Source organism: Nycticebus coucang, chromosome 8 (assembly GCF_027406575.1).
Source record: "Nycticebus coucang isolate mNycCou1 chromosome 8, mNycCou1.pri, whole genome shotgun sequence".
Lineage (NCBI taxonomy): Eukaryota > Metazoa > Chordata > Mammalia > Primates > Lorisidae > Nycticebus > Nycticebus coucang.
The window spans coordinates 75732539-75747034 of NC_069787.1; the positions used below are offsets into that span (position 1 = coordinate 75732539).

Here is a 14496-nt window from a genome sequence, read left to right on the forward strand (position 1 = left end):
TCAAAAATGTCAGATCAAACCATAGTTAATTTTACAATGTATGTATGCATTTGGTGGATCCTTCTGGAGAAGGAATGTAGTTTAGGGGAAAAAAAGACTGAACTGGTCCTTGGAAAATGTGTGTTTTACTTTCGCTGCTGTCTTTAGCACAGGTATTTGGGATAAAAGTTTTTCTTTCTCTTTTATTGCCTTAACTGTAAATTCTATGAAACCTCTCAGCTTTTCTTTTTTTTTGTTGCAGTTTGGCTGGGGCCGGGTTCGAACCTGCCACCCTCGGTATATGGGGCCAGCGCCTTACCCACTATGCCACAGGCGCCGCCCACCTCTCAGCTTTTCTAACTCAGATTCTAGAATTGTTCTACATATACTACGTTGAAACATATATATCATGAAAAGGACATTTGGAAACATGTTTCAAAAGCTAGTCACAGGGATCAGAGTGGCTTCAGATCGGCCATAGTGGTATGGCTAACAATATGCTGTTCTGCAATTTAACTTATTCTTAGATATTTTCCAATTATATTAAATACTTCTTTCTGATCAGTGCCATATTTTTAATGAGGCCTGGAAATGGTTAAATATACCAAACCCTTTGCTACTTCAGAAGATTTCTTTTGAAGATGCAAAAGCATTAGATTAATTTTAATTTTATTGTGGTATGTTGCCTCAGTATGTAATTATGAGATTGCTTTGCTTTGAGTGTACATTAGGTATTCCAATATAAGATGAAATAACAAATCTGAAACCAAACATATCAAATGGTTAGGTCTCTAACAAGATTCATATAAAGAAAATGCAAAGGCAGCATTTGGTAGTTTTTTCTCCTTGGATACAAAAGCATCTTTAGTTTACAAATAGATTGATAGTGTTTGTTTACCTAAGGAAATAATACAGTATTTGTTGGAAAAGCCTTAAATTAGCTCAGAAAGTTATATTTAAGTTGTAGTGGTTTTGAATATAGTATTGTACTAATTGTTCTCTGCTGGAACTTGAGAAGTATAACCATTTTTCCATAAATGGAATTCTAGAATTTAATCTTTTGCTACCTTAGGATATGATTTGTCCCCAAATCAGGCATCTAGATTTTACTTGGCTTTTGAAGGGTTTGGGGGGATGAAAAAGATAAAAAGCTAAGGGGGTTATAAGGATTTTTATTTTTTTTAATTTCAAAATTATTAAGGGGATACAAATGTTTTTGTTGCACAGATACATTGTGTAATGCTTAAGTCAGGACTTCTGGTGTGCCCATTACCAGAATAGTGTTCATTATATCCCGTAGTAAGTTTTTAATGTCTATCCCCTCCTTCACCCTCCTCCTTTCTTTGTTTCCGATGTCCTTTACATGTCTTTCTGCCCATGTATACCCATTGTTTAGCTCCCACTTATTTGTGAGAACATGTAGTGTTCTTTTTCTATTCTGGAGATACTTCACTTAGGGTAATCTCTACTTTTATCCAAGTTGTTGCCAAAGACCTTATTTTATTCCTTTTTATGGCCTTGTAGCACTCCGTAGTGTGTATGTATTTGTGTATCTAATTACACCACATTTTCTTTATCTGTTTATGTGTTGATAAGCACTTAGATTGATTCTGTATCTTTGCAATTATGAATTGTGCTGTGGTAAACATTCAGGGTGTCTTTTTGATAAAATGATTTTTCCTTTCGGTAGATACCCCATAGTGGGATTGTTGAATTGAATGGTGAATCTGCTTTTAGTTCTTTGAGGAATTTCTATATTTGTTTCCATAAAGGTTGTACTAATTTGCAGTCCTGCCAACAGTGTATAAGTGTTCCTTTCCCTCTGCATCCATGCTAGCATCTATTGTTTTTTTGACTTCTAAAAATAATATCTGTTCTAACAGGGATAAAATAGTTTCTCATTCTGATTTTAATTTGTATTTTCCTAATGATTAGTGATGCTAAACATTTTTTCATATATTTGGCCACTTGTCTGTCTTTTGAAAAACTTCTATTCATGCCTCTTATGCACTTTATGATGTTTCTTTTTTTCTTGCTGATTTCAGTTCTTTGTAGATTCTAGATATTAGTCTTTTGTCTTATATAGCTTTTTTTTTTTTTTTTGAGACAGCCTCACTATGTTGCTCTTGGTAGAGTGCTGTGATGTCACAGTTCACAGCAACGTCAAACTCTTGGGCTTATCATTCTCTTGCCTCAGCCTCCCAAGTAGCTGGGACTAACAGGCACCCACCACAATGTTCAGCTGTTTTGTTTTTTTATTTTTTGTCATAGTTGTCATTTTTATTTAGCAGGCTCAGGCTGGGTTTGAACCCTCCAGCCCCAGTGTACGTGGCCGGCACCCTAACCATTGAGCTACAAGCGCTGAGCCCTTTGTCTTATATATCATTTGCAAATATTTTTTTCCCATTCTGTAGTTTGTATATTTACTCTGTTGATTATTTATTTTTGCTGTTTATTTGTTTGGGGGGTCTTTGTTAGAAATTCTTTGCCTAGGCCAATGTCTAGATTTTTTTTTTTCTGTTGTCTTCTAGAATTTTTATGGTTTCATACCTTACATTTAAGTCTTGTATCTATCTTGAATTTTTGTATATGGTGAGAGATAGGGGTCCTGCTTCATTCTTACACATGTGGTTATCCAATATACCCAGCACCATTTATTAAGGTGTCCTTTACCCAGTGTATGTTTTTGTTTGCTTTGTCAAAAGTCAGTTGGTTGTACGTATGTGGTTTTATTTCTTTGTTTTCTGTTCTATTCTATTGGTCTATGTCTCTACTTCTATGCCAATACCATGTTGTTTTGGTTACTGTAGCCTTGTACCTATAATTTGAAGTCAAACAATATGATGCTTCCAGATTTGTTCTTTTTGCTTAAGATTGCTTTAGTTATTTTTCTTTTTTCGTCCAAATGAAGCTTAGGGTTATTTTTTTCTGGATCTTTGAAATATGCCATTGGTATTTTGATGGAAATCACAATTTATGAGGATTGTTTACAAATGTGTGGCAAGTCCCTTATTCCAGTTTTTCTATAAGTATAGGAAAAGGCAGTTCTCATTCAGTGTTTGAATAGCCAACAAATACAGTATTTCTAGTACTCATCATAGGAGATGGAAAGATGAGTCTTTAAGATGTCTTTATTTGTAATATGGCTCTTTCTCAAATTTAAAATCTCATTTTATTCTTTCATCTCTAGTTCTTCCTTACATGTTTAAACAGTTTACTTGTTATTGAGAAGTAAAATTTATATGCTCCTTTCAGAAATGAAAAAGTCCATATACAACTCTATGCCTCTTTTAATGTCATTCTCCCACACATTATTGGAATTACAAAGTATCTCTAGAGATCTAGGTTGAGAGAATTTGGGGGAGATGTTTGTGTTTCAAAATTTAAAGTTTTATTAAAATTTCTCGTACTGCAAACTAATATAACCTTTTTGGAAGGAAATATGGAAAATCCTCAAAGAACTCAAAATTAGATCCTGTAATCCCATTATTAGGAACTACCCAGAAGAAAAAAAGTATTTTATCGTAAGGATATTTGTACTAGACTGTTTATCACTGCTCAATTTATACTTGCCAAAATGTGGAAACAACCTAAATGGGCTGGGTGCCTGTAGCTCAGTGGTTAGGGCACTGGCCACATGCTCCAGGGCTAGTGGGTTAAAACCTGGTCTGGGCCTGTTAAAAAAAAAAAAAAGAAACAAACAAACAACCTAAATGCCCACCAACCCAAGAATGGATTAACAAGTTGTAGTGTATGTATGCCAAGAAATACTATTTAGATATTTAAAAAGATGAGACTTTATCAACTTGGGCGAAGTTGGAACACATTCTTCTTAGTAAAATATCACAAGAATGGAGAAGCAGGAATCTAGTGTACTCAATTCTAATATGAAGCCAGTAGATGATTTCATAGCCACCTAAGAAAAACTCAATTCAAGGTGGGGAACGAGGAAGCAGGGAGATGGGAGGAGGATGGGTATGCTCCCACTTAATGGGTACAATGTTAGGGTGTATGGCGGCCTTCTTGGGGGTGGGACACAATTATAAAGGGGATTTTACCTAACAAATGCCAACATTGTAATCTGATTCTTTGTACTCTCAATTAACTTGAAACAATAAAAAAAATATAAAAATTTCAAATAAAGCAAAAGTGGAAGAGAGCATAATGAATTACGTATGTCTACTTCCTATACTTAATAATTAACTTTTTGTCAAAACTTGCTTTAAACAAACTCTTTTTATTGCATAAAACACTGAAAATTCAATTGACAATATTAATAAAAGAAAGGGTATGCATGAGATTTGTAGTGTTCTTAGACTTTTAAGATAAATGTTATTTTCCTATGTGTTTCTTTTATTTTTATTTTGGTGGCTCTTCACCCCTAATACATCATTTCTTAGTTCACTTGGTTTACTTGAAGAAGACTGATTTGTGTGTATGAAATTTTCCATAATAAAAGTTTACATATATGTGTTATATTGTTCATATATAATTAGATAAGTCATAAACTTTATTGTAAATACATATATAAAGTATAAATATAGATATAAACTATATATTCTATGTATGTACAATATCTATTATGGAAAATTTCAGACATGCAGAAAAGTAGAGCTAATGTTAATAATGAACCTTCATAATGTGCATCACCCAGCTCCAACAGTTACCAATTTATGGTCTATCTACAACATCTTCCCCTCAGCTATTTCAGTGTTTTTTAAGATATGTAAATTGGTCGTGCCAAAGGTAAAGACTTTCTTTGTGCACCCACTTGCATGAGTTTATTAAAAAGAGTCTAGAACTGTGGTGCCCAACTCTGGGGACACAGACTGAGATGGTACTCATTGGAAGCCTGTTAGGAACCAGGCTACATAGCAGGAGGTAAGTGGCAGGCAGGAAATTGAGGGAGTTTCATCTGTAAATACAGTCATTCCCTCATCACTGGCATCACCACCTGAGATCCATCTCCTGTCCGATCAGCAGCAGCATTAGATTCTCATAGGAGCGGGAATCCTGTAAACAGGGTGCAAGGGATCTAGGTCATGTGCTCCTTACGAGAATCCAATGTCTGATGATCTGAGGTGAAGCTGAGAACATAAGCAACACATTTCATGTGTCACTGTCCCTTGGAAAAATTGTCTTCTGTGAAAAAGAAGTACAAAAAAGGTTGGGAACTGTTGGTCTAGAAGATAAAAGTTTTAGTCAGTATTCATAGATACTAGTAGCAGAAAGGAGTAATTAACTAAACAGCCTTAATTGAACCTCAAGAAAAGTTCTATTGTGAGATGAACTAGAATAAAGGTTCCAATCTGATATTTTGGAAGCACAAGTTAAAGTGGACTTGAGAAGGGTGTGAAATATTACAGAAGGCTTCTTTAAGAATGTTTAGGAGAAGGGAGAATAAAGTGCATGACTATAATAGAACAAAGAGCTGAGAAAAAGACCATGCTAAAATTGCTCAAAAAGAACAATTGATAAATATGCTCAGTTTTTAGTTATGTAGTATACTAGAAAAGAGCAGTTGTGTGGGCAATCCAAATGCCTTTTTTTCTAAGTGACAAAAATAGATTTTATTTAGGAACTATTGCAGTAGGGGAAAGGAGATCTAAGGATAGAACTAGGCTCAATTCTGGAATACAGCAAGAACAAATGAGAATTTGTAGTCAAGAAGCAGGGTAGAATCAGTAAATTGAAAACTACTAAGAGGAAATATTGGGGTAAGGGGTGGAAAGGTTAGGCCAGGATGACCAGATGTCACCTAGGGAAGGGTCCAAGATAAGGGATTAGGTCTTATGGAGGTGATCAGAAGTGGAGTGTGGGAGACTTTCTGAACTGACTTAATAGGATTCTTGTTAAAACTGGGTGATCCAGGCCCAACAAGGACAGACACTGAAGCTCAGGTCAAAGCTTAGTGGAGAAACCTGAATAATGTTTTTGGTCAAGGAGAGAGTATATGTAAGAAAAAATTACATAGATACTGCTAACTTCTTTATGGGTAACGTGTAGGCAAGTCTAATCCTATTGAGATTGTAGTGTCCAAGGAAAATCACACTGATTTTTATTCAAAGGCGTTAGCATTAAGTGGGTTTTAAAGGAAGTTACAAAGGGGAAAGGGAGAGAAAATGTTTTAGGAAAGCCGTGTGTGTGTGTGTGTTGTGAAGGAGGTATAAAAGGAGAAATAAACCTGTTATGTCTTCAATATGTTGATGTCCTAGAAAGCAGTAGATACCTGTATAAGTATTTTTGGCACTACTAAGGATTCTTCTTTATTTCAGTAGACTACCACATTCACAATCCTTGTACAACTTATGTCCCTCACAGCAAATGCAAAAAAAGAGCCAAAATAGCCATATTTTGTATACTATGACTAAGTCCCCCTTGGCTACAAGTATTGGATTATAACCATCTGATCTAATGGCAGCCAATACATAGATTGTCAGTTAACCCACAACATATATGGCTTTGCATGAAATGATCTGAGCCAGTCACATTCCTACTTTTATTTACATGAATTGAGGAAAGCGAGGCAGCTAATGGTGGATGTGAAGCTAAAGGATATATGCAAAGAAGCCCTTCAGATAGATTTGGAGCATGTATCAGTATAAAATGCTTCTTATATTTGCTTTGGATTGGATTTTTAATGCTCCAAGTGATGTATCCTGGGAGTTTGTATAAAAGAAAATAATCAGACTATAAAAACTAAATCTGTAACAAATTCATGATTGTAATATAAAGTTAGACTCCATTGCTTTCTGTTTACTTTTTTATATATATGATGAGGAATACAAGCAATTATTGTATGTAGTAATTCTACCTTGAATCAGAATTTTCAGCTAGATCTCAAATTTCTCTACCATTTAAGTGAATATCATTTAACAGCAAGAAAATATTTTTTTTTAAAAAAAGGATTGCTATTTGATATTATCTCTGTCAATCAAAATTTTTACAATTTTTGGGGGGTAATGATAGTAAGAAGAGTTAAAAAGTGTTTTTATAATTTTGTAAACTCAAAATACAGAAGTAAATGACGTGGTTGGCTCATTACAACTATGATATGTAACCTCAAGTTTTAAGATATTTGTGTTTACGGAAACAGTCTGACTGTTCTTAATGATTGACATAATATGTTTGAACTCTATTTCTGTTTTTTCAAAATACTCAGTATCTTTTGAGTTTAAGATTTCATTTGGAACAGGTTGTATATTTGGAACGGGTTGTATATTTTTATTTCAGTTAGTTCCTCCCTTCCTTTACTCTTTCTCCTTTTCCAGAGACTCTTGCTGGAAGAGTGCAATAGCATTGTCATAGCTCATTGCATCCTTCTGCCTTACCCCACTCAGCCTCCCCACTAGTTGGGACTATACCATGCCCAGTTGTTGTTTCTATTTTTAGTAGAGAAAGTTTTACTCTTGTTGAAGCAGGTCTCGGACTCCTGTGATATCAAGTGATTCGCACACTTTAGGTTTCCAGACTTCAGTTAGTATTGTTTTTTCCTAATTGAAAAGATTGACGGTTATAAGGGATCATAATGGGAGATAATAAAATGGGGATAGAATACTACTACTTGTAAACAGGGCTTTCAAAACATATAGTTTGTCTAGTAGTCTTTGAGCCATCTCTTTTTAATGTAGATTTCAGATTTAAAATCTGAAGGAACCTAGTGATAAGTTACTAGAATCAGCAAACATTAGCAAAGTTTGTTATAAAATCATTGTAAAAACTACCAATAGATTCCTGTCAACATACCAAACAGATTTTTTTTTAACAAGTGAAGATATCATTAAGGACAGGAATAAATATAAGGAAAGCAGTTCAAGACCTCAAAGGAGAAATTATGGACTTAATGGAGAGACATTAAAGAAAACCTAACTAAATGAAGGAGATAAATTATCTTCATGGATTGGACGTATTTACATCATAAAGATGTTAATTCTCCCCAAAATGATTTATAAAGCCAATGCGGTTTCAATCACAATAATGCCAAGATTTTGATGAAATTGACAAGCTTATTTAAAAATTTATATGGAAATGCAAAGGGACAAAATAAAAAGCCCAGTTAAAAAGTGTTTTACGGCCAGTCCCCGTAGCTTAGTAGTACTTAGGGTGCTGGCCACATACACTGAGGCTAGCAGGTTTGAACCCAGCCAGGCTTGCTAAAAAACAATGACAATTACAACAAAAAATACCTGGGCATTGTGGCGGGTACCTGTAGTCCCAGCTACTTGGGAGGCTGAGGCAAGAGAATTGCTTAAGCCCAGGAATTTGAGGTGGCTGTGAACTGTGACTGCGTGGCACTCTACTGAGGGCAACATAGTGAGACTTTTGTCTCACAAAAAAAAGTGTTTTACTACATATTAAGGTTTAATTTAAAGTGATAGTAAAAAGTATTTCATAATATTGGTGAAAGGGTAGACATAAATACCGCTTGGAGAGAATATAGGATTCAGAAACAAATTTAAACATTAATGAGCCCTTAATATATGATAGAGATGTGACTGTACAGCAGTGAAAAAAGGACAGTTTGAATGAACGATGGAACATTTATAAGAAAAAAATTAACCCCCTATTTCGCACCATATACAGTCATTAATTCCATGTGTATTAAAGACCTGAATAGGTAATCATAAACTATAAATCAGCATAAAGAGGAAAATAAAATAGTCGTATGACCTTGGGGTAGTGAAGGACTTTTTTAGCCAGAAAAAGGCACTAATCCTCTGACAAGAAAATTGATAAATTTGGGGTTTTATGTCAAAATTTTCTGTTTTTTCAAAAACCATTACGAATGGAAAGAGAAGCCTCAGGGTAAGGTAGGTTACAACTCATGTAAATGATGACAGAATAGTACCTAAGACAAGAAAAAATTTATTTCAGTCCACTAGAAAAAAATATGCAAAGGACTTCAACACAGTCTTTACCCAAGAGGAAATTTTAATGGCCAATAGATGTATGAAAAGCATTTAACTTCAGGATGCATTGTAGAAATGTAAATCAAAACTGTGATGAAATGTCAACACACAGTCCCATTGTTACTAAAGATTTAAAATTTGATAATCCTAAGTATTGGTGAGGTTACTAAGCAACAGGATGTCTTCAATGGAGTGTCACTTTCTATTTATCTTTGCAACAAGGTAGTTAACTTAGCTATCAGCACATCTGATTACTTGTAGTGGTATGGGTTGAGGGTACTGAGTTGCAGGTTCAAAAAGAAAATAGTGACTGCCACTACATTGAAAAGGTCAAATGAGAGTATACTGCTCCTTCCAGTTATTTCACTTCAAGGGCATAAGATACTTTAAACCATGAGACCATTCAGAAGAATATTTACAGTGATCAGTTTGAAACTGGGCCAGAATATAGGGTAGAAATATAGGGTGATTCAGGTAGGAAGAAGTTAACTGAAAATCAAAAAGAATAAGAGAGTTGTGGGAGCCTTAGAAAAGGTATACCAGGAGTGACTAGATCCTGGAGGTAAAGCAAAACTAAACATATTCTATTTCCATTTCTGTTTAGATTTTAAATTCCTTGGCTTGGGTTTTTATAGAATCTTAGAGTTGGTTTGTTTCAGACTTGGATTTCAAGAAGTTTAGTTAAATTGGTCTTAAACTTTGGGAAAACCAGTTAAAATTGGCATTAGGTAGCTATCTGAGAAAATATCCCGATTATATCTCATCTCTGCTTAAAAGCATGTATTAGGTTATTAAGTATGAAATGTATGATTTCCTTAAGTACTAAATTTGACATTTGATATCTCTGACATTTCACTTTGGCACTTGTTTTATTTTTATTGTGAAGGTACAGCCTCGTTCTTTCAAACACATGTTTTGCCTTATGGTTATCTTTCACATGTCTTTTGGAGAAGTTTTTTTGAAATCATGGAAAGTAAAAATTTGTGTTATTTTCAAATGTGGTCTCATGGAACCAATGCAGTATAGACAACTTGAAACATCAACAAAATGGGAAGTATGTGGCTAATGAATGCATAGTACATCAATGGTTTGAGAAGTTCCATTCTGGTGATTTTAATCTTGAAAATGAGCCACGTGGGCAACCTGAGAACAAGGTAGATAATGATGAGCTAAAAGCCATAGTGGAAGCAAATCCATTTCAACCTATGCACGAACTAGCTAGCTGCAAGTTTTGACATTACTATTCCAATATTGGACCATTGGAAATAAATCGGCAAAGTAAAGAAACTAGACAGATGGGTTCCACATGAATTAAACGAGCGTCAGAAGAGACTTGGTCAAAGCTTGCCTTTCTTTGCTGTCAGGACATAAAAGCACAAATTATATCTAAACTGTATTGTTGCATGTGATGATAAACATGTTCTTTTTGACAATCACAAGCATTCAGCATAATGGTTGGATAAAGGTAAAATGCTGAAACATAGTCGAAAACTAAATATTCATCAAAAAAAGCTAATGGTGTTTGTTTGGTGGTCCAAAGCTGGTGGTATCCACTACAGCTTCATGAAACCTGGTCAATAGATTACAAAGGATGTCTACTACAACCAATTTGGATGGCATGATGAGAATGCTTGTGATTATGCAGCTGAGACAGACTGGTCAATATAGACAGACCAGTCCTCTTGCAAGACAACACTAAACCACTTGTTACATAAACAAATGCTGCTTAAACTATAGAAGCTGGATTTGGAAGGTCTCTGTCATCCACCATATTCACCAGACCTTTCATCAACTGACTATTGCTGCTTCCAGGCTTTGGACCACTTCTTACGAAAAAATACTCCCATTTTCAACAAGCTGTGGAAAACGCCTTTGGCAGTTTCTTTGCCACTCACTTCTTCACTGTTGGCATAAGCATATTACCATTAAGATGGCAAAACTGTCTATAGTTTAGGCACATGTTTCGTTTAATTATACTGCTTCTTTGAGATATAATAAGCTAAACTTTTGATTTGAAAATGGACAATTCGTATTTAATGACCTCTTATGAAATCAGTCATTAAGCAGGTAATTGACGGCTACTGTGTACCACGTGCCTTGCTAGAGGTTAAAGATATAGTGGTGTCTTTGTGGGAGTATTTGTCTAGTGGAGTAGATAATATACTAATGTGAAATTTCATCAGTGGCAAGTGCTAGGAAGGAAAATACACCAAATTTTTGTTTCCTGGGAGATTACAGTAATCCAAGCAGAGTGGGGATTGGCAGTATACAGATCCTGTGGTGGGAAGCAATAAGGTGAGTACGGAGGACTGAAAGATGAAAAGAAGGGAGGTAGTACAGTGTTGTAAGAGCTAGGCCAGGTGTGGTTTTGACCATTATGTTAAATGGCAGTTTCTCATTTTAAGAGGTAAAACCTTTGAATAGTTCAGAGAGTTGCAGTATGATCACATTTTGAAAAGACCTTCATTCTTGTGACATCGTACACAAATTGGGGAATTAGGAGATGGGCAGAATGGATGTAGATATAATTAGAGGATATTTCAATAGCCTAGGTAAAACATGACCTTGTTACGATTTGTGTATAGGATATGAGAGAAAAGGAACTTTTCAGTGATGGCAACTTGATTTATTCTTCATGGTAGGTGGTAGTTAGGGAACACTCAGAGCAGACATAGTGTCTGTATTTGTTTTGGAGGTGGATAGGCGGTATCTAATAATGAGTTTAAAATGCCTTTGTGACATTCCAAGAAAAACACTATGTAGGCAGTTGGATAATACTGGTTTAGACATAAGAAAGGTCTAGGTAGGGAGGTATTACTGAATTGTGGGCATTCTGGTTAATAAATGAAGACCTGGATGTGACTGACATTTCTTATAGTGAATTAATAAGGTGGTTAATAAGCTACCTGTACTGAGAACAGAGAAGGGAAATATGTAGTTCCTGGTCTTTAAAATGTTATCAAGTTTTTGAAATGAAAAATTAGGTTGAAAATTTAAAAACCTGATTCTTACTGAAATAGTAGGCCTCTTCGGGTAAAATATTTTCACAAATTTTGGGGTGCTACTCTTTTTATTTTTCTTGTGTAAATCTCTTTCTTGTGTTGTTTAATTCTTTATGAATTTACCCAGATCTCTCCAGAGCTGTTTTTGGGTTTTGGTTTTTGCTTTAACTGCTAATCCAGGTGTTTTGATTCTTGTTTTCAAAGTTAATTTCTTAGGTTGGGGATTCCTTCCAGGACACAAAGATATTAGTTTAGCTTTTTTATGGAAGGTCCCTCTTTTCCGGAAGAGAATAACTTTATAACCTCTTTGGTGGCTTGGTGGAGGTTAGTTTGTCTTCCATCTTTTATTGGATAACCTTTCCATGATCTTGGCTTTGAAAGTACAGTACATTGTTCTGGCATTTGAAACTTTCCCTTTTTAAATTCAGCTCAGATAAATACTTCTTAAAGCAGGGGGAGTGTTTCTAGCTTTAGCTTAGTCTTCTCTGTTTTTGGCAAACAAAGTTAGAGCTTTACTTAAATTTCTGAATTTGAAATCCTTTGCCTCAGAAATTTGGATATATTACTCCGTTGCATTATAGCATCTAGTGGTTCCACTGAAAAATATGGTATTAATCTGATTTTGTTATTTTTTTGTGGAAAGTCTTTTTATTTCCTTTGAATGATTGATTTGAAGTTGTATTTTATCCTTAGTGTTTTGAAATTTATACTATAAATATAGGAACTCCTAGATTTCTCTTTAAATTTCTTAAATACCTTTTATCTTATTCTAATTTGTTTTTTATGTTTGTCCTTGACATCATTTAGCCTATCATTTATTTTATCTCAGTAGTCATAATTTTGCTGCTCAAGTCTTAAATGGATCCATCAAAAGTCTATTCACTAAGTGCAGTATCCTCTAAGTGCTTCAGAGAGACACTATATTGTTTACTCACTATAGCTATCTTGTGATTTAGGCACTATCATTATCATCCCTGTTTTACAGATGAAGAACTAGAGCACAGAAAACATAAGTAATTTGCCAAATCAAGGTCTATAACTAGTAAGTGTGGAAATAAGATTCAAACCCATGCAGTAGGATTCTAGAACCTAGGTTACACTTCCTCTCAAGGTACTCTGGCTTATATTAGCCCTCTGAATGTGTTAATTCTTGTTTCTTTTTTCCTGTTGTATTAATTTTTCTACTTGTTGATTTTGATGTTTAGCTTTCATGTTGCTTACTTATCTCAAATGTTTGAGATATGTACTTGATCTGATATTTGAACAGTCTTTCTAAAAATGCTTCAAAGCCTGCTTCTAGTGAGGGCCAATTATGACTTGCTACTGGAAAGAATGTATCAAACTCATTTGAAGTATGAAGATTTTCTATTCATCTTCTTTGTGTCCAGCCTTGGTTTGTTGTTTCTTGATTCACTTGTCTACCTTTTGTGTTCCTATCTCAAGCACCTTTCAACTCACTTCCTTGCTTGACAATAGTGGGGGAAGGGGATCCACCTGACTTAATATTCTTAGAATCATTATCCTGAGGATTGCTCTGGGATTCTCCTGCCCGCCATAGCTTCTTTATACTAAACATGGGATATCTCTGCAGTTGCCTTCTATGCTTTGTGGTTTTCTTTTGCGTGCATTTTAGGCCTTAGTATCCTCAATTTCACTTCTTTTCATTTATCTGTTATCTTTCAGAAATTAGATTATTTCTTTAAGGTTATATTCTTGTTTTACAGTGCTGCTATGGTTTACTGATTTTTTTGTGTTAACTATAGTTTTTCTTCATTCCTGTACTTTCTCGGTTTGCAGGATTTTGGTTTATTGTTGAGTGTGTTCCTTCTTTCATTTTGATTTTGTCTTTGGTTAATGGTTCTTAATCTTTTGAGAATCCTGGACTTTTTTGAGCATATGATGAATTCTGTGGACCTTCATCACCCTGTTCATCCAGATTTATGGCTTTCTACCACCTAGACCCCAAGCAATGGTCAAGTGTTAATTTAAGCATTACTGATATCGTAGGTGTGGGTTTTTTGCAGGGGTGGAAGGAGCAGAAGGCAGGTTGTTTTTATTAATAGATATATTAGAGGTGTGTGTATAAGCATATTCTTTTGATATTTTCAGATTATTTTGCTATTCAAATTTGAGGAAAATGGCTATGAAACATATTTATATATCCGTAGCTGCAAAGTTTGTAAAAGAAAGCTATTTATTTCTGTTAATCAGTTTTATAACATTTCTTTTTTCCCCCCTCTTTTCTCTAGGTTTAACTATAGATCAACACATCATCTTGCATCTCATGGGTTCTATGAATTTTTAAATTGGTTTGATGAAAGAGCATGGTATCCTCTAGGAAGAATAGTAGGTGGTACTGTAAGTATATGAGCAGTTATGTTAATTATTGCATAAAATTTTATTCTTATTTGAATAAATCATTAATTGCTAAGGTGATAGGGATTCTTGAAAGCTTTGTATAGTTAACTAATACATGTTTTTTTTTTGTGGTTGATTATCCAACACTTAATTTACTTAGGCTGTTTTCTTGATAACTGTCCCTACCTCCTAACCTGTTTTGGACTGTCTCAGACTTTTAAAAATAGTGGGTGTATAATCACATTGTA

General features: G+C 34.7%; 1 protein-coding gene across 1 annotated transcript in view; it reads left to right on the forward strand.

Moving 5' to 3' along the window:
* Positions 1-14496, forward strand: part of STT3B (STT3 oligosaccharyltransferase complex catalytic subunit B) — a 133510-nt gene that overhangs the window by 34473 nt on the left and 84541 nt on the right. Inside the window, exon 2 of the mRNA XM_053599334.1 lies at positions 14140-14248. Coding sequence (XP_053455309.1) covers positions 14140-14248 — 109 coding nt within the window. The remainder of the gene's footprint in view (positions 1-14139; positions 14249-14496) is intronic.